The 21,343-nt window shown below is 35.8% G+C and overlaps 1 protein-coding gene and 1 long non-coding RNA gene across 5 annotated transcripts in view; one reads left to right on the forward strand and one right to left on the reverse strand.

Annotated features, from left to right (window-relative positions):
- LOC119082110 overlaps window positions 1-3,334 on the forward strand; it is a 26,338-nt gene extending 23,004 nt beyond the window's left edge. Inside the window, exon 4 of the long non-coding RNA XR_005088575.1 lies at window positions 3,324-3,334. This is a non-coding gene — a long non-coding RNA (uncharacterized LOC119082110). The remainder of the gene's footprint in view (window positions 1-3,323) is intronic.
- Window positions 1-18,400, reverse strand: part of LOC119082107 (semaphorin-1A) — a 32,102-nt gene extending 13,702 nt beyond the window's left edge. For 3 of the 4 annotated variants that reach the window (XR_005088573.1, XR_005088574.1, XM_037191482.1), the window contains exons 1-14: window positions 17,409-18,400; window positions 13,110-13,681; window positions 3,814-3,910; window positions 3,637-3,745; window positions 3,374-3,569; window positions 3,200-3,304; window positions 3,045-3,133; window positions 2,848-2,989; window positions 2,662-2,783; window positions 2,521-2,601; window positions 1,666-1,811; window positions 1,515-1,597; window positions 462-1,453; window positions 327-380 (exon numbers count right to left, since the gene is read on the reverse strand). Coding sequence is in view for 2 of the 4 variants with exons in the window: in XM_037191482.1 (XP_037047377.1) it covers window positions 327-380; window positions 462-1,453; window positions 1,515-1,597; window positions 1,666-1,811; window positions 2,521-2,601; window positions 2,662-2,783; window positions 2,848-2,989; window positions 3,045-3,133; window positions 3,200-3,304; window positions 3,374-3,569; window positions 3,637-3,745; window positions 3,814-3,910; window positions 13,110-13,242 (2,349 nt within the window). In the remaining 2 variants the exon portion in view is untranslated. Of the gene's footprint in view, window positions 1-326; window positions 381-461; window positions 1,454-1,514; window positions 1,598-1,665; window positions 1,812-2,520; window positions 2,602-2,661; window positions 2,784-2,847; window positions 2,990-3,044; window positions 3,134-3,199; window positions 3,305-3,373; window positions 3,570-3,636; window positions 3,746-3,813; window positions 3,911-13,109; window positions 13,682-17,361; window positions 17,378-17,408 lie in introns of those variants that run through there. The other variant, XM_037191483.1, reaches the window with a different exon arrangement.
- Between the last annotated feature and the right edge of the window lie 2,943 nt (window positions 18,401-21,343).

Consider the following 21,343-nt stretch of genomic DNA (forward strand, 5'->3'; position numbering starts at 1 on the left):
AGAGACCTTTAAAATGAGCCAAATGAAAATACATTCGACAAATTTCATTGAGAAAGGCTGTAGCAAAGAAAGGCTGTAGCATACGAAGTAAGAATGAGGCAAAACTGTAAACGAATCAAAATTTTCAAACTCAACCCAAAACTCTCATCGCAAGTCAAGTAAATCTAAACAGACTGCAATGGCAAGTTATCCAAAGGCAACGATTACAGCAGAGTAAATAACAAATTTTGCGATAGACCGTTCCTACATAGTGTGAATGGTTTCTCTCGTATGTGCAACTAAAAGGTTCGTTTTGATTGCAAAAATAAAATAAAATTTTGAATTACCTTTTTGACGCTTCGTGTGGTTGAAAAGCCGTCACCTCGTCTGTAATTATCACCCTGAAATTGTAAACATTTATCGAATCAAATGTGATCGATTTCGAGACACTCTGAAACACCACCGTCTTTGGGTGTACTCACTTGGTGCGATCGTAACGTTCCGAAATTATCCCTGCCCCGGTAAGTATCACGTGTATTGTAACCATCTGGTTGAAATTGGAAGAGAGTTTCATTGGCACCAATGCCATGATGCATTGGCTTGCGAAGAGTACTTTTCGGTGAGTGTTGAATCTTATTTTGACTAGATGCCTGTGGTAACAACACCGGTTCAGCATACGTAACTTCTTCGACTTGTGGAAGCAATTTTGGTTCAGCTTGGATACGGTTGATATTTTGCCGCTGCTCAAAATATTCGTACTCCGTATCCGGATACGGTAAATTGTCGTCTTCGTCTTTGTGACAACGACGACCGCAAAAAAATCCTGTAACAAATCCGACGAGGAGCGCAAAAATGGCTCCAGCTAAGACAGCCATTACCAGAGTTTCGACCGAGTACTGGGCGGTGATGACATCAGCCGATATCTGTGGACCATTGCCATCGAAATTCTTGTCCTGCATAATATTGATCACTTCACCACTTGGCTGATCTTTGCTCGGACGATGTGAATCCATGTCAATATCATTGCGATAGCCCTTCTGTTCGCCAACGTTAGCATCTTTCGATGCTATCTTGCCCGACGGACAAGCAGTATGCTGACCGGTCTGAACATTTTGATAGAAATACGTGTCGTCCAACCATCGAGGAGCACCATGCGATCGACATTTACCATTTATTTTGTCCCACGCACAATATGGGTCTTGTAACGCCACACATTCACTGCAGCTGGTGATCTTGTCGTTATTGCATCGATGCAGCCGGATCGCTACTACTTGACTATCGGTGACGATGATTAATTTACCGTCGTCGTAACTGCCATCTCTGGGATGATCGTATTGCATTGTTCGCACTATTTCTAAGTTTCTGATCGGTTCGCTCTTAGCTAGAACGTCTAGCTCTTCAATGACCACGGAGCTGACCTTTTTGTTGGAGTCGGCTGATTCAGCATTCACCGTCTTGATGATTTTCCCGTGGTCTAAGATTAGATGGAAATGAATTGAAAAAATGATTCCGAACCTCAATGCCACCAGACATACCTGTTCCGACGAATATAACATCATACGTTTTCCCACCGGGCGTTTTAATTTGAGAATCAGCTACAATTTGGGTAAAACGATAACTGAGGGAAAGGAGAGACAATATTTAAAAAAAAATGGTTTAACTTGATCAACACTCGTGTATACGTACTTTGTGCTGGTTCTTATTAAAATCGGCTGACCGAAAAATGCAGGTACATTTTCATCCATTAACGAATGCGTTTTTATAAAGTTCAACGTCAAATCGGGTAGTGTTCGTGAATCGTTATGACATGATCCTGGCCTCGGATCGGGTACCTAGTTTGAATTAAATGTAGCAAATTATTGAATGGTCTGACACAGAAGCAGCAAAAGTTTCCATTTCAAATTTTATCGAACCCCCGAGAAACTCAATTCAGGCAATTTACAGGATGGAGTCACAGGGACTTGACGGTCCGAAGAAGTTATAGCTCCAGAGGATTGGTGAGTCTTCAATATCAAGACTTCGTAACTCTCTTGTAAGGTTACTAACGAACCAATGCAAGCTTATCGATCGTATCCACAGAATATGTCGGTCGATCCTATCTGTTCTTGTGTTTTGTCCATGATGAGGTTCTGCGGTCTTCAGATGGAAAGCGCCTTAACGATTTCTTGGTAAGAAGCGGGAGGTCTAAGGGATCTGAGATCTGGGTTTCCGCCTCTTTGTATAAAGGCCTCCCCACACTTCGACTCTAATCGAATCTAACTCTCGTTATGAGAGTCTCGTAAAGACTTAACTCCAAAAGAATCCATGAGACTAATTGCATGATTTCGTCTAGTAAATTCGACCACAGACATTCCTAGAGTCAACAATGTTTTCAGAAAGAGATAACAATGGAAGCGCTATGTCGGTAAGATATGTGAATTTATGAAGAATGGACAAAAACATCATCCAAACGTTAGATCATACAAGTGGAAGTCCCACCACCCATCTCGAAATTAGTTCCATGTTCAATCCCCCGCCCGAAGTGACAATTTTTATACTAACCTGAGCACTGTTAACGGGAAGCCAATTTGAATTAAGTCCACTTTGTTCTTTAAAATTGCCTTCAAATGTGTCCGCAATGTCCTACAAAACAATCTCATTGAAACCAACGAATTTTCGTAAAACTAATTTTCATGTACTCACCTGCAATGAGAAAGCACACACTGCAGATCCAGGAATGGAATTGGAAGGAGTCGTAAAAGTGCCGTAAATAAGCTTTGAATTAGTGTGTCCATATCGTCCCTCCACTAAACTGCTGGCAGACTCTGTTGTTGTTTGGGAGGGAGGATGAATATCAAAAATTATTCGGAAAAATGATTTTAAACTCACGAATTTCGTTAAAATAAAACGGAAAATCTCCGGGCATCGAACAATTAAGGCGAGTTTTCAGGAAACTTGTCCACCGATTTCGAAACCTGTGTGGTCCGCCTTTATCCCATTTACACACTCTGGCCACTCTTGAGAAGACCGACTGTTCAGAATTTATGGAATTAGAAATTTGAAGCTTTTTTGACGTAAGATCTTACTTTTCCGCAATTTATAAACTCGACCGCCGTTTCTCGAAAGAAAAAATACACAAAATCCCCCTGCGTAAACGAACTCACAAAATTTGGAGCTGCAATGAAAAGGAAAACGGTTTTTCACATCGAACGAAAGACGACAAACAATTGTGTCTTCTCACCATTTAAGCTTAAGCTGTCATATTGTTCAGTCTGAAGTGTTTCCCGATAAATGATCGGATCGCTTCCACTGAAATCGGCAACCGTTCCAGAGTACAGCTCGTTATCTGAAATTGGTGACAACAGATTTTCAATTTCGAAATTTCAATTTTGTGTAAATTCTCTCGTGTACGCACCGACAAAAACGGCTGTCGAATTGTGTTGGGGATCGTAGGGACACACGGCTTGTCCCGATTTTTCAGTCTCAAGAGTATAGTTACTTGCATTGATTTGATATACATGGCACATTGGACGAAACGAGTTTGTACCGCAAACTAAAAGTCGACCTGGTGTTGGCATGACAAGAATTCGAACATAATTTTGACAGGCTTCCTGTAAATTGATCGCAATTTTTAGCATTAAGTTAGCTATTCACCATGACTGCCTGATCCAAAATTACCTCATCTTTGCCCTTGACCACGCACATCTTCACATCGTCTTCGGGGGAATACCAAACCAATTTCTGCTGTTCCGACAAGTCGAATATACTTAAATTATAAATTATGTTCCTGGAAATGGGGGAAGATGCAATGGTTACAAGTGTCTTTCAACTCACGCTCAATATGAATTAAGTTACCTTGCTCCAACCAGCAAGCTGTTGCCATCACGTAGAACCAACTTGAAATGATCCACGACTGAGTCATTCCCTTGAAATTTGAGAATTTCTTCGGGTCCTACATCGAAAGAAGAGACATTATTGACTACAGTGCTTTTTTGGGTGAAAAGTTTATAAATTTAAGTTCTACCGATCGAGTGAAATTTATACACGAATTTGCTTCAGTCGGTCCACTCTTACAAACAAAAATGCTCATAAACATGTGAAGTAAATTCATGTCTAAATTTCAGAAGCGTCCAGAAAAAAAGCGGAAATTATATTACAGTTATAAACACTCTTATTTAGACCATTTTATTCCTCACATTCACATGCATTTCAGGCACAAGTTCAAACTGTTTTTAGGATTTCATTTTCCAGAAAAAAATTTTTGGGAAAGTCAGTGAAAATTTTGTAAAAAATGTGGAAATGCGTTCCCAAAAATAGTCCCTAATCACAAGGCACAATGTGTGGAACAAAAAGTAGATTGATACCACGGCGGCACTTAGAGCTGTTCAAAATTTTATTTTCAGAGAAACATCTAAAGGAACTCTCGTCTCAGAGGGTTATTAACGTTTTAAAACTAAGTCTGAATTCCGTTTTGCCTCTGTGTACATGACAGTTGGCATTTCATACAATAAATTGTTTGAAATGACAACTGTCACGCACGGTGGCGAAATGGATGACTGTGAGACACTGCCTGTGTTTTAGAAAAGTTTTTGAGAAAATCAAGAAAATTTAAGAAAATGTAGAAAATTTTAGAAAATTTTAGAAAATTTTAGAAATTTTAGAAAATTAAAGAAAATTTTAGAAAATTGTAGAAAATTCATGAAAACAGTTTTATTTATAATTCCACTCAAATTACGCAAAAAATATAAAGAATGACTATTATGATCTCTGAAATTATTCTTTGATCAACAAACAGAGATAGTACGCAACAGGCATCACTTTTGAGTCGAAACTCGACTCTCAGGGAGATTGAATGTTTGATTTCCAGTAGTTTCCTCCATTATCTTAATTATCAATAACAGTCTAAACTGAGGAAATATGTTCTAACCAGAAGGTAAATGCGCTAGCGCTAGAACAAAACTCTTTGTTGCATGTAGTGTGAATGATCGCACGTATTATTCCCGATTCTCGTTAGGGAATGCAATACCGGTTAGAAAACCGGTATCTATAACCGATTTTTCGAAAACCGGAGTACTATTATTTTTACTTCGGAACCGGTTATGATTCTAAGTATTTAATAAGCTTTGTGGTCTGTCAATTTGGCTTTTAGGTAAAGTTCTTGTCTAATATTTTAAGTTAGGACTGATTAAAAATTCACCATGTCTTAGATAACATGAAAGACCGTTTAACTTTCTTATATTAGACCGAATTTTTTGCTTGAAGTTACTATTCAATGCTAACTAATTTTTAGTATAGAATTATTTCAGAGATATTTTAGACACAGACAGCAGACACACAATCTTTCTAAACTGTCTTAAATCCAATTTTCTTTCTTATTTGAAAGTCGATTTAAAGTTGTTGCTATATTGAGCAAAATTGCAAAATCGCTAAACGAATTACCAGTTTTATCCGTTGAAAATTTTCAATCAGAGATTCACACACTGTGAAAGTTTTTTTATTTTCATAGAAACGTGTATATTCGTAACTTATTCGATTTAAACGGATTGAGTCATTTTCCTCAATTTCAGGTCAAACAACCAAATCCAAAACAGCCTAATCACTTCACTCACAAGCTTTTTTTTCTAGCTAGTCTACAACATTTTCAATAATTCAAGCCCATTTGTGCAAACACTAAATATCATTCTATATATCTATTTACGAATTTGTAAGACCTGAATGCACTCTGTTTTTAAGTATCGGGGAACACTGACGACTTTCAAGAGTAATACATTTTGTTACGAGTGATGAAAAGTTGAATTATTCGGTACTAGTCGTAATCTTCTTCTCGTTTTCCCAGCTTCGCATTGAAATCACCGATGAGATATTGGTAATGTGATGGGTTTTCGTCCAGAGCTTTCTCGACATCTTCATAGAATCTTTCTACTTCTTCGTCATCATGGGTGGACGTGGGTGCGTAAACCTGAATTAATTTGACACTGTATCTGTTATTTATCTTCAGGCTTACGTATATCACTCGATCGGATATGCTTTTCGTGTGAGTTATGCGATCCGACCACCGCTTGTTTATGAACAATCCGACACCGTGCATCAGCATCTGACTGTCACTTCCTCGGTAGAAGAATGTATGCCCTGATTGTAATTTCAGGCATTCCTCTCCAGGTTTTCTCACTTCGCTCACTCCCACAACATCCCATTTTATCTTTTCTAGCTCTTCTTCCATTTCTTGCATTTTTTGTCTTGACGACAATGTTCTGGCATTATATGTGGCAATGTATAATTCGTTGTGGCTTCGTTTGAAGGTTTTTAGCATTAAAACACCACGCTTGCTACTGCGGGTTGGTGAGTATGAAAGCTTTACTTTGCTCGCCCCCGGTAATCCCCGAGCTCTGACCCGCGCATTTCTGCACGTACCGGGACCACAGTGCCTATCAAAGTGCACAGTGCCCGACGGGGTAGTGTTACTCTTTTTGAACATTCTTTTCCATAAAGCTTTGCCCATTCTTTTGAACCTATCTGAGCAAAAGGTTATTGACGTCTTTTAAAGGACGTCGTTGAAAAGCTTAACCTAGTAGCTAATAAGAATTCTGGGATCGTTCTATCCTTGGGCTTCCTGATCGTGTTGTTTCGCCTCAACGTTGGTCCCTTAACCCCAATTCTTTCGGCTTCCAACTCACGATTCATTCAGCCTTAAGATTGATCTATCTAATCCTATCTTATCTACTGCTACGTCCTCGTTAAACTTCATGCATATGTGTACAAAAATGCTACTTCATGTATAAAACTTCATAAGAGCACGGAGAAATTCAGAATTGGCCGAGGTGTAAGGCAGGGTGACACCATTTCACCGAAATTATTCACGGCGATTCTGCAGAGTGTTTTTAGGAAGTTAAACTGGAGTAAAATGGGAATAAAGATAAATGGAGAGTACCTGAGCAATCTCCGCTTCGCTGATGACATTGTACCGATAGCAGCGAATCTAGGTCAGGCTCAGCTTATGCTACAACAGTTAAGTGAAGAGGCAAACAAAGTTGGCCTCAAGATGAACTTATCGAAAACAAAAGTCATGACCAACATCGGTGACGATAGAGAAATCAAAATTGGTGACACTGTCATTGAACGAGTCGACAGCTACGTATATCTAGGACATAAGCTGAAGTTAGGTCTGGACAACCAAACTGCAGAAATAAGACGTAGGATTGGTCTTGCATGGGCAGCGTTCGGAAAACTCAGACTAATTTTCAAAAGCAAAATGAATAATAGTCTGAAACGCAAAGTTTTCGACACTTGTGTCCTTCCAGTGCTCACTTATGGAGCGGAAACGTTAACTTTAACGAAAGCATCCGAAGAAAAATTGAGAGTGACACAAAGAGCCATGGAACGGAGTATGCTTGGAATAACACTCAGAGACAGAATGACGAATCAATGGATTCGACAACAAACCAGGGTCGTTGATGTCATGGAAAGAATAGCATCTCTGAAATGGAGCTGGGCGGGACATATTGCAAGAAGGACAGACGAACGTTGGACCAAAAAGATCATGAACTGGCGACCATATAAAAGACGAGCTATAGGTAGACCACCAGAGAGATGGACAAACGGAATTAAGAATATTGCAGGTACAAACTGGCAGCAAATGGCAATGGATCGTACGAAATGGAAAGAAGTTGGAGAGGCCTACATCCAGCAGTGGATAGAAACAGGCTGAAAAAGAAGAAGAAGAAGAAGTCGTAATCTTATCCTAACGAGGTGAACCCGAGAAATCACTCCACCATTTCAACAAGAATCATTTCACGCTCGATCGCGCCCGAAAAAAATATAAATGAAAATCCATTTTCGGACGAGAATATCGAACTTTTTATAACGTAAACGCAGTGATGAAAAACGGCGAATTTTGTCACTCAAAAGCAAACAAATTTTTTTGGTGTAGCCGATGATTTAAAACTCCACTATTTACCTTCGATGAATTTGCACAAGTTTCTAATTAATGAAATAAAATTTCCAACATCGTTTTTTCGTTTCTATGAGTGATAATAGTAAAATAATAGTATAATAATAAAGTAATAGCTAAAAGTCTTTTTTAGCGTGTGAGAAGTTTTAGAAGACTTTTAGTCCGTAGTACGAATAGTATTTTTCATATTGGACGGGTCCGAGGTATGAAAAATTGTTTTTGGCCCCAGGCCAGAACTCCTAGGTCGACCAACACTTGTTTTCGAATCTAGATTCACGCAGAATCAATCATTTTTATTTGAATTTTCTATAATTAGTCATTTTTACGAGAATTCTAAAAGAATTGGAAAATTGAAGAAAATTCCAGAAAATTTTAGAAAATTTTAGAAAATCAAGAAAATTAAAGAAAATTTTAGAAAATCAAGAAAATTTGAGAAAATCAAGAAAAGTTTTCTAAAAGGTAGGCAGTGCTGTGAGACCACCTTAACTCCAGCATTTCGATAATTTAGTGAATTTAGCAGACAATGTTTAAAGATTTGTCCGAATTTATCGCACCAGTCTGGAAACTGCGGGAAAGGGCCTTTTAATTTCGGAAATCCATTAATGGTTGTATTTTGATTTAATTTAAATTAAGTTAATCCAATCGCGACAATCTAGAAATGACAAATGACAAATGACAAATGACAAAAAAATCATTACCCGTCCATAAATGACCATATGTGCCACCAAGTTCTAATACAAAAAATTCTATACAAAAAATGGAAGACACGTCAGCTGTCAGTTAATTTTTCACCAAATTAGATGTTGCATTTTTTCAATATTATTCATATTTCCGATAAAATTAAAGATTTACCCTCGCAAAAAAGTTGACAAAATAATTTAAATGTGCATGTGTGTATAGAATAAACGGGTTAATGAGTCGTTTAAATCGCTTGCTTTTAGAAACAGTATTCAAACCGTCGTCGAACAATCCAAAAACAGTCGTCGACTGTGTAAAAAAAAACAGTCGATCGACCATTTTAAAACAGTCGAATCGACTGTTTTAAAAAGGTCTTTTGAGGGCGCCCACAAAATGGTCGTCAGACTAAAATGTGATTTTCGCGGAAAATAATAAGATTTGATTCGTGCCAGGTGGATTTCCAATAAGAATTAGGGTAGATCTAGCGAGTTGTCCCATAAAACCGATATGTGTCGAAGAAAATTGTAAATTGGTAAGACTTTTTAAACAGTCGTTACCGTGATGATCGCCGCGGGAACGACTATTTTAAAACATCAATAAATTTACAATTTTCTTCCACACATATCCGTTTTATGGGACAACTCGCTAGATCCACCCTAATTCTTATTGGAAATCCACCTGACACGCATGAAATTTTATTATTTTCCGCGAAAATCACATTTTAGTCGGACGCCTTTTTTGTAGGCGCCCTAAGAACACCTTTTTAAAACAGTCGATCGACTGTTTTAAAATGGTCGATCGACTGTTTTTTCAACACAGCCGACGACTATTTTTGTATTTTTCCGGATTGAATACTTTTTCTGAAAGTAATTTAAACGACTCATTTAACAGTTTACGCATGCACAAATTTATTTTATTATAAACTTTTTTGTTGTTTTGTTGGGGTAAATCTTTAATCTTATGCGAAATATGATTGATATTGAAAAAAATTTAAGATTCGATTTGGTGAAAAATCAACTGACAGTTGATTATTCTTCCTTTTTTTATTTTTAGACCCGTACGAAGTACTGGGGTCTTATAGGTTTACGCATACGTTTGTAACACGTCGAATTGGACTCCCTGAGTAAGGGGAAACCTATTGTGGTTGTCTAGAGATGCCAAATCCGCGAAAAAAAAAATGTCCGTCTGTCCGTCTGTCCGTCTGCACGATAACTTGAGTAAAACGCATCCGATTTTGAAAATTCTTTTTTTTTCCGTTTGGTAATGTCAAAAGACAGGCTAAGTTCGAAGATGAGTGATTTTGGATCGACCCCTCCCGAGCTGTGGCCCAATAAGTGCTTTACGGTTTTTCGAAGATATCTCCGGACATTTAAACGTTAAACTTGTAAGTGATACGTCAAATAAAAGGTATTTACAATACCGATCGACAAAAAAAAAGTTTATGGAAATCGGATGACCGACTCGTGAGTTAGACCCCTTGGTGTGGAATAGGCACAGGGCGGCAAGCAGTTTTTGCTTGTAGGTCGGCCATATTTGAACATATTTCGTCTGTTTGAGCTTTATTAGATAGGTATTGACCGTATCAATCAGGGAAAATTTTTTTTATGAAATTATGTTCTCCGGAGCGTGAGCTAGGTCTCTTGGAGTGAGCTCTTATCTGGCTACTCGGAAGTACAGTGAACGTGGTGTATTTTGACAATATCTCGAGTAAATTTTGACCGAATTTCATGATTTTTTTTTTGTTTGAAAGGTATTAACGAATGTAAAGCGTCGGTACTATTTCCGGTCTACTAACAAAATGGCTGCCGGTGGCCATATTGGATTTTATTAAAAGTGATATATCTTGGGAAAAATGGTACTTAGAGAGTTTCTGTTAACATGGAAATAATTTGTTATGTGTGTGGGGTTTCAGGGATTCCATATACGGACATCTATATACAGCTATATTGAGCTATATACAGGCATATAGAGCTATATAATAGCATATATTTATCTGTGAAATGTTTATTTATAGTGAAATATAGTTAAATATAGCTGTTTAAATAGGAATTTATGAAATTTGTCTTCGTACGGGGCTGTCTATATTGCCTCCGGCAATTTAGTTGTATATGATAACAAGGCAAAGAGTGGATAATGTAAGTGATTTTAAAGGGAGAATAGTTTTTCAGCAGAGAAGAAAATGAAGTAAGAGAAATGAAGAGTTTCACATTAAAGGCTTTTGATACGAATAGGTGTTTCGTACGGGTCGGCGTTAGCTATGTTTTTATTAGAACTTGGAGGCACATATGTAATGGTCTTTTATGAACAGGTGATTATTCTACTTTTTTGTAATTTCTAGCATTTCGCGATTTGATTGATTTTAGCAAAATTAAATCGAAAACCAACTATGAACGAATTTTAATCAATTTTTGAATTTAAAAAGCCCTCTCCCGCAGTTTCCTGTCATCTGTTGTCGACACGACGAAGAAAATATGCGAAGGAATCTGAGTGATCCCTTATTATATACAGTAAAAAGTACGTTAGAGCGCTAATGAAGTATTAGAATTAGTGCAGACTGAGCGATGCCTTCAACGAAAGAAGTAATAGATTGATTGATTGATTATATCGCGATATGTTTACCATAGCTTGTTTCATTATAATTGAAAAATGGTGGATTACCAATCAAATCATTCTCCGAAGTAACGTACTCTTTTGAAAATACAACAAATTCTTTTAGAGACATTCACTCTGTGTTCTAGCTTTCTATTGTGACACGTGACCATATCACTATACGCTCGATACCTCTCGTGTGTATCAATAGAAAGAACATATTCTGACTGACGATATAACTAATTAACTTTCCATTTCCACCGAAAAATGACAATTTACTTCATTATCAAATATCGATACAGTTCGAACGTTATTCACCACCCACATCATGCTCAAATATTCATAAACAATTTTTTTCTTTAATATTTTAAAATTCTGGTTAAATGTAAATGAATAGGGTGGGCCGGCTTTATTTCGTTATAATTGAATAATACGTTGGCAGAACGAAATTCAATCCAATGAAATAATATTTATAATCTTGTTTACTCGTCAATATAGTGGAAACTGTAACATGGACAGTATATGATTACAATGGAAAGGTTTTGTTTATAAATGGATCTGAAACTGTTACCTGGCATCAGAAAATAAAAATATTTCTTCTGCGCATTGACACGTAGACACGAATGGAGTTCATGTGTTTTTCGACACTCGATGTAAAATGCAATTTGGTGTATTGTAAAAGTTACCAGATTGTTAGTTCGCCAATCAGAATCTATTGAAGAAGTTAATTTTTCCATAACCCCTTCCGGTCATCAACGTTTACAATGTAATACGAGAGTAGAGTATGAATAGTCATTTTACTAGATGAGACCTTATTGTCAGTCGTCACTGTCGATATCGTCAGGAACGGTATTATGGTTTTCTGAACTTAATATCGTAGAGAAATATCATCATTTTCTGACCGTTATTACAGTCCAAAAAACGATAGTATCGTTCATGAAACGATAATACCGTTCCTGACGATATCAACAGTGACGACAGACAATGAGCTCTGGTAATAATGTCTCATCTAGTAAAATGACTGTAAATATTTCGTGCTAATACTCTCGTATTACATATAACACTCTCGTATAAAAAAAAACGATATTATTGTCTAGAAAACGATATTATCATCTAGAAAACGATATTATCGTCAAGGAAACGATATTATCGTGTAGAAAACGATATTATCGTCTAGGAAACGATTTTATCGTCTAACAAACGATATTATCGTCTAGGAAACAATATTATCGTCTAGGAAACGATATTATCGTCTAGAAAACGATGTTATCGTCTAGAAAACGATGTTATCGTCTAGGAAACGATATTATCGTCTAGAAAACGATATTATCGTCTAGAAAACGATATTATCGTCTAGAAAACGATGTTATCGTCTAGAAATCGATATTATCGTCTAGAAATCGATATTATCGTCTAGAAAACGATATTATCGTCAAGAAAACAATATTCTTTTTGTCCAAAATATCGTTACTGACGATATTGATCGTGAATGTTCCGCCACCGTCGACAACTTATTTGATTATTTTGGTTTTCCAACAAAAATTGAAATAACCGAAAATCCGGATCAAAACGGAAATGACGCACTTTATACCAATGAAGGAAAAAGACAGGAACTATTTTTAGGAAATCATTTTCCTTAAATTGTCCGATTTTTCACTAATATTTCCCTTAATTTTCTCGGAAATAATTTTTGTAAAATATGATAAAATGTTTTCCTAAAATTAGTACTTGAAAATGGTTCAAATTCAGTGACATAATGGCACTTCTAATGCCTGAATTTAGGTTTGTACATAGAGTACATAGTGTAAATCTATGGGTTTGTATCTTGAGTTGGTTTAACACAACCAGAGTTTCAATATTGACAAAAGCAGTTTATGAAAAATGAAAAAAAGACCAACGACAAAAAAATCACGGGACAATGAAAACGTGTACTTACCCAATTCAACATAAAGTTTCGGTCGCACATTCTCCTGCCAGTTAATACAACAGCCACTTGTAATAAAAAATGATAAAAGAGCGATCGCTACAAAATCTAATCTTATCCTTGTACATCCAAATGTTAGTGACATGTTTGTATTCGAAAATGAAGCACAAACTGTTCTCGTTTTTTATTTCCTTTTCTGGCTTTTTCTGGTTGTATTTTCTACTTTTCTTTTGTTGCGATTTGGAACGGATTTAATTGAAAGTTTAAATATTTTCGTGTTTTCGATGTAAACCTTCCAAATCAATTATTTTTGTTCAGTTGATGTCACGCGAATCGATTGAGCTGCACACATTTATTTGCACATTTTGCTTACGCGATAGATTCCACATTTAATGAGTGTCTTCAATGAATCTCGAACTCAGAACACTTTGCAATTTCGGAAACACATTTTACACTCGTCAATTAATATGATTTCCGTATAAGTTATAATGCCACGCAATCAATGCAACGACACGGTGAACTTCCAATAGCTTTCCATTGTAACGGATGTAATAGCTGGTTGGCATACGAAATTTATTTACTTCCTGCAAAGAAAGAAAAGAAAATTTTAGTTCCAATTGTGATGCATATTCAAATTTTGACATTTTTCTTGTTCGGAAAGAATTGAAATTAATGGAAATCTTAACATCAAAAAAGAGAGGAAGTCAATGTTAAGACTCTATGTTTTCAGAGTCCTGACTTTTTTCGCTGCAAATATTTACTTTACATACGGTCATCTTAACCTACTTCTTCTGCTTCTAAGTTGATGCTTTTGTTTCTGAATTTAGTTGGTCTTTTACGTCACAGTTGCGTGTTACCCTATCCTATCGATTCATTAATTTTCTGCCATTCCGTCTTTGTCCATCTTTGTATAAGTCTCACAAGCAGTTACGGGATACCACAGATGGCAGATCGAGTATAATCAAAATATTCTCGATTTGTTCATATAGCAGCTGATACTTTGGCACAAATGTAACGAAAAGCTGGACGGAAACGAAAAGCAAGTATACAAGATTTGTTCCTATCATATGTTATCGATAACGACCTCAGGAATAAACGACAAGGTAAAAGATTTGAAATCAATATCTTAAAAATATCTATTTTGATCAAATGAAGTAATAGATCCGATGGTAAAACTACTGTTATGCTTATCATCTGTGAAAGGTAAAAGCATCGAATCTAGATTTTCATTTGAGTACCAGACAGGAGCACTTGATTTGACTAGGGACAGTTTATTTTACTCTGCCGTGCCAGTACATACCTATAAGTGGTTGCTGAAGAGTGCATTTGTCGAACGAAATTTGCGGACTACGAATCTATAAACCGCAACCTCTCCTAAGTCGGGAAACGGTACTCACTTCTTTCCAAGAACATTTATCAATGTGAAATTTGTGAGAAAAACCCTTCTAATGTCCCACAAAATCAATGAAAATCCCAAGAAAATCTTTCGGAACGGGATTTTCTTGAAAGTGGACCAGGCTCCGTAGCAGCTATTTTTTTATCGACGATTTGTTTACATGCCCAGATAGCCAAAAGTCGAAAGGTGTGAGATATCTCCTTTTAAAGTTCATCAAAATTTACAGCCCTTAACAGAGCTTGATCCACTTTCAAAAAAATCACTCGCAGGATTTTGTTCTGTGTCATCTCTAATTACACGTTCTTTGTACAAGAGTAGAGTTTTAACTCCTTCATTAAAGTGATGAATTCAACGAAATACTTATTAACGAAAACCATACGAGCGAAAGTTCTTTTGTTAAGCATGAAAATGGCATGGTTCGAAGCATTGATATTCCGTAGTGCTGAGAAAACCGACAATTATAAGTATATATAAAAAAAGACAAAAGCATAGGGGAACATTTATGAATTTTATCACGCAAAAAAAACGTTTTTCCTCTTTGTTTTGTATGATTTTCAGAATTTTAACGAAAAAAAATAATAAAAAATAGTATCAAGCCGTTGGCGAAACAAGTCATTCTTAATTTACGAAAAACAACAATAACGGCAGCAAACAATTAAGTAAATTTAACAAAATGAAATGTTGAATTAAATGGTCGTCTGGCTATTTCTCGAAGCGGCTGAATTTTAAAAATAAATTTCTTTTGTGAGCACACTGTATTTCGACGCACACACACTTTCGAATCACACTAAACAATTTGGTAAAGTGGGTTTATTGTTTGTGAAAAACGTTTAGGACAGAATCAATAACATTCCATAAGCCTCGATTTGAATTCATTCATTTGATTTGTTCCACATTAAAATCACAACCACAACTTATTACGTGTCGCATTGTAGAGGCATTTTATATTTGAATGAGATTGTTTATTTATGCACGCACCAGTGAGCTTAGTGATAACAAATAGTACGTCAACAAATTATAGTTGTGGATCATTCTGCTGGGGGGGGGGGGGCTGCCGTTTGGTAAAGTTTTTTTTTATTCGAATTAACAGATGTTTAGAGTAGATATAGTACTACCATCGTTGTTAGCATAGAGGATGTAAAGGCTTTGGTAAGACAAATTTTTGTTTTTTTTTCGGTATTTTAATTTTAAAACTCTGAAAAATTGTTCTCAACATTTCACTGTCGTAGTCACCAAAGTCTTCGAATCTTTTACTTCTTTTTCAACAGATGTATACAAATTACAGAATCTATTACTTCAATTGTTTTAACAAATTTTTGCTGTCGCTAATGCAAACGCTACAAATGATACAAAGGGTAGCTGCGATAATAAAAACAATTGTTTGAGTTGTTTAGTAGCTACAACTATATGTTTGATCAAAACAATGTCTTAAAGCAGTGTAAATCGAAATAATGGGTCGAATTTTTTTTATGGGCGGCTGTACGTCTCCAAGTTTAGACTAACTAATTGGAAAATCGGTTCATTAGTTCATACCGTAGAACTATTTTTTGCTTATAATCATGCTTTGCGTCGATTAAAAATAACTTGTCTGCAGTCTGCATGCTCTAACCTAATTATATAGTACTCCACTTTTGAAGTGTATTCACACCATGAATTCCACAGAAGTTTAACTGATTTCAATGTAGAATGGAATGGTACTGTTTGTGTGAAATTTGTTGATTAGAGTCGAAGACGAGTTCAATAAGTCAATAAGAAACAATTGCCACCAATATTTGTTCTAAAGGAAATGTGACGTGACATATTTTCAAGAACATAATTACTAAGTAAAGCGAAACATACCATTTTTGACCTGTGAAGCAGAGTTTATAATTTGGAATTTCAATTCTTAAAAATTCCCAAAAATTCCATAAAAAACTTGGAAATTCCTAAGATTTCTTAGGAAATGCCAATAAAATTCCGAATAATAGCTCTGCGTTGCAACGCAGACTTTATGCCAATGAAATAGACCATTTCCATCAATCAATTTTTCATAATTGCTTTGGAATTGACCTCATTTCTCCACTCAAAATGCCATGAGAAAATGATGTTTCGTTGACGCTTCGTCTGATGACAGTTCAAGGTAGAAAATGTCAACTTTCCGCTTACAAGGTAGAAAATTGACGTTTTCTTCACCGAACTGTCACTTTTGTTTTGTTTGCACCAAGTTTTGAAATGTTGTTTTGTTTCGTGGAGAAAAACGATACAAACATTGTGTCGACCTCAGGAAGAAAATAGGAAATTCCAGGTTGAGAGATACATTGCCCTCGTTTCACTCCTATATAAATTCCCTATGTTCTACACTCGGTGAACAAATAACTATTTGGCAAAAAGAAACATTTCTTGAATAAAAATCTTCTTCATCTCTCCATTGATAAAGACTTTTCTTTGTAAGTTATGAAATCAAATGTTTATTCAACACAATCCAAACAAGAGCAGGATAAAAAGAAATCTTTTTTGTTTCATATTTTTCGTCTCTGAAACAATCCGGTTATGAGCGGACAATTTAATTTGAAAATTTAAAATCAATGACCACTGCATCATTGTCTTGCATACGAAAATAAGGAAAGGAATCTAAATAAGGCATAGTTTTATAATGCATAATGAATCGGATGGCAAGTTAACAATACAGCGCGCATACAAATATATTCTTTCAAATGTTCTTCAAAAAAGTAGAAAAAGAAAAAAATTGAATTTCATTTATGCAGTTTATGAGAGTTATATAGTTGTAACAGAGTATATCTTATGTCATATATATGTCGTATGGGATGTAAACTGCACAGATGTATAAAGTTTCATTGTTGTTACCCATGAACATAATCTGGTACACACACACATCTACATAATGTATAAGAGTAAGTAAAACGGTTATTAGTTACCACGCAAATATTAGAAAATAATCCATAAAATCGATATAAGTCGTCAGGTCGTTGTTTCTGCGACTGCCTCCTCTATTCGTACGATATACAATAGTTTACATTGCTATGCCCTTTGCACGAACACAATTCAGAATGGAACAAGTTCATCACAAAATAAATCACAAAAAAAATATTTCGTAAAAGAAAAATTGATTCCACCGAAAAAAACGAAGGAAATTTATGAATGAAAAGGGAATTGCTGATAAATTTGTGTTTTAATTGAAGGCGTTGGACAGTATATTGAACTCAATTTTTTTGTTATAATTCTTTACAGAATATATTCACTGCACAAAAAACACTTAACCGAATTTATTTTATGTTGCAATCCCACAATTGATGGTTATTATATAGTTCGTTTTGTATTTCAATGATAAAAGATTCTCTGCTGCTGTGTATACTGTGCACATCAATTTTAATTGAAATCAAAATGATTGAATTTTATTTAAATTTTGTCTTTATAACATGTAATTGGGGAGAGAAAAAAACAAGCAGCAGCACAATGAAAGACGACAATATTATTCAATAATATACGATTATAACACTTATATGCACATTAGATATTATACTGAGTTTACACACACAATATACATATTTCGGTTCCCAAAAAATTAATCCAATAACCACAAAATACAACACACAATCAAATATATTGTTCACATTTGGTAGCGTTCTCAAGTTCCATTGACCATTTTTTTCTTCTTCCTTCTTCCTCTCTAAATTTCCACTAATGAATAAAGATCACAGAGGCGAAAACAGCGAAACTTTAAACAAATAAACACATCGATTACAAATGAACTATTAACGCTCATTGTCGCACTTTCTTGTATTGTATTTGCGTGTTTCTAGCAACATTTCGAATTGGTTTCGTTGATTTTTTATTTAATTCTTTAGGTCCGCAATGTCTCATTATTTGTCAATGGTAGACATTTTGGAGGAGACAGACAGATCGATATGAAGAAGGAATATGAAAAAAGAATAATGAAAAGTGTTTTGGGGTGCACATACCAACTATATGAGTACCCGTTCAGTCTGTGTGTGTGGGTTGGTCGTAACTGTTTAGTATGACGATTATATATAAATTTCATCCGAGCGCGAGCGGCGTGAATAACATTAATTTCTCCACTCAAATGAGGTGATAAGATGGCGTTTTGTTGACGATAATAGTTTTCTCGCTTTGCAACTGTAACTTTGTTCTGTTTTTAAAAATGGTAAAAAAATTGATGTCTTTGCTTCGTGGATGAAATCGCACGGATGAAAAACTATGTGTACACCTCGCTTGGTTCTGGTCTCAAACTTTCGCCCTTGTTGGAATTTCCAATTTTCTCCTCTTGGTAAACAAATAACCGTTTCATATTTGACAGGCGAAAACATTCCAATTAGGACATTTTAATTAGACTCTACTTAGGTCTAAATTAGTGCAGTCGTTTTTGTGCTGTTTGTGCTGTCAATGTTCATTGTATAAATCTATCCTTATTTCTGTATGAACTACATACAGTTTGAATTCGAAACATTTGAGAACCGCACTTACAATGCCCTCTTGTTAGGTTTTAAAACGTAATATGAATGAACTGGTACTAGATTTTATGCACCACAATCTAGTCTTCATTCATTACACTATAATTCGTATTATTTTCATTCACAAAAACAGTGGCCCGCACGAATTCAGAAAATTAGATTTTGGAAATTGGTTTTTGAGACAAACAAAATTTTTCTTTTCGTCGACATTCGATATTTTTAACGTTGCGAATTGGCAACGGACTGTTATGCTCAAAACAAACGAGACATTGAAAACGTGTTTTGGTCCTATTTTTCATGACGAAATTTTCGAAACTGTCAAATGAAGTATGTTTCATTTTCATATTGCAACCGGCTTATATAGACTTTTCTCACACACAATTGTATCCTCCGCGCAAAAGTCCATCCTTCATACACACAAAAAAGGAACATTCTCCGCACAAAAGTCCATCTGCTTCATACACAAAATGTTGCAAAAGCCCATCGACCATAAATTTCCATCGACCATAATATATACACGGAAGAACACAACGCACAATAATTGCGTGTTCTTCCGTGTATATATTATGGTCGATGGAAATTTCAAGAGAAATGTAACATTTTATGGACGATGGGCTTTTGCAACATTTTGTGTATGAATCATGGACTTTTGTGCGGAGAATGTTACTTTTTTGTATGTATGAAGCTTGAAGCATGGACTTTTGTGCGGAGGAACGTTTTGTGTATAAAGTCGATGGACTTTTGCGCGGAGGAGCGAATTGTTTTTTTTTTGCGTATGAAGCATGGACTTTTGTGCGGAGGAACGTTTTGTGTATAAAGTCGATGGACTTTTGTGCGGAGAATGTTCCTTTTTTGTGTGTATGAAGGATGGACTTTTGTGCGGAGGAACGAATTGTTTTTTTTGTGTATGAAGCAGATGGACTTTTGTGCGGAGAATGTTACTTTTTTGTATGTATGAAGCATGGACTTTTGTGCGGAGGAGCGAATTGTTTTTTTTTTGTGTATGAATCATGGACTTTTGTGCGGAGAATGTTACTTTTTTGTGTGTATGAAGCATGGACTTTTGTGCGGAGGAACGAATTGTTTTTTTTGTGTATGAAGCAGATGGACTTTTGTGCGGAGGATACAATTGTGTGTGAGAAAAGTCTATATAAGCCGGTTGCAATATGAAAATAAAACATACTTCATTTGACAGTTTCGAAAATTTCGTCATGAAAAATAGGACCAAAACACGTTTTCAATGTCTCGTTTGTTTTGAGCATTAGAATGTCTATGAGTAAGTGTAACATATTTGATCTAAGAGTTTCATTGTAAAATAATCAGTTGATGTAGTTTATTGTGCAGAATTCAACTTCTGGTCGCCTTGTGACCAAATCGGGCGTCAATGTACGCCTAAATGATACCTAAATAGAAAGGCCAGTGCCGGTTTTTTTTTTACGTTACGATTTAGCAACGGACTAAATGCAACAGTAGAACTCACCCACAGCGCGAGGCTATTAGACTAAAAACTTCGAAAAGATTCTTGAAAAGATTTGAAAAGAACAAACTAAAAAACTGAAATGCCTACCAAGAGGTATTGAATATTGAAAGTGGCTGAAATGCCTATAAATGTAAGCAACTTAAGCTGCAATGCCTACGAATAAACTCTTAAGAAGTCACAGTCAAAACGTTTACAAAAAAATTACAAAAAATGAAACAGGCAAACAAGAATTCACAGGTAAAATGTCTACAAATTTAAAGGTAATATGTTTACAAATTCAAAAGAAAACGTCTACAAAATCGGAGAATTCAAATTTAAAGGCAAAATGTTTACAAATTCAAAGGAAAAATGTCTAAAAAATCAAGAACCAACAGAGCAAGAAAGCTTTTCCCTTACCCACATGGATCACGTGAAGTGAAAACAAAGAAGCAAAGACGATGTTTCGACCTCGGGACTCAGTGGCGGTTTGAGGCTAGCGTGATCTAGCCATCATCAGTTGTTTCCACTAATCCCTTCCCAAGACAGCAGTAAATTTTCGATTGAATTAGCATTGAAAAGTTACAATGAAAATCTGCCATCTAATGATGGAATGTTTGGGCACAAACGGAAAGCTACAGTGAAGGGAACCCCGAAACGTAGTAAGAAAACAGTGAAAGTTCAGTCAACATTCAAGCAAACAAACAAAAAGTCAAGCAAAATAGAAACCTTCACGATGCACTCACGATCGAAATTCATCCCTTTCTATTTGCTTCTTAAATTTATAGACATTTCAGCTACTTTCAATACCTCTTGGTAGGCATTTCAGCTTATTAGTTTGTTATTTTCGAATCTTTTCGAAGTTTTTAGTCTAATAGCCTCGCGCTGTGGGTGAGTTCTACTGTTGCATTTAATCCGTTGCTAA

This window comes from Bradysia coprophila, unplaced genomic scaffold (genome assembly GCF_014529535.1).
Source record: "Bradysia coprophila strain Holo2 unplaced genomic scaffold, BU_Bcop_v1 contig_373, whole genome shotgun sequence".
NCBI classification, from domain to species: domain Eukaryota; kingdom Metazoa; phylum Arthropoda; class Insecta; order Diptera; family Sciaridae; genus Bradysia; species Bradysia coprophila.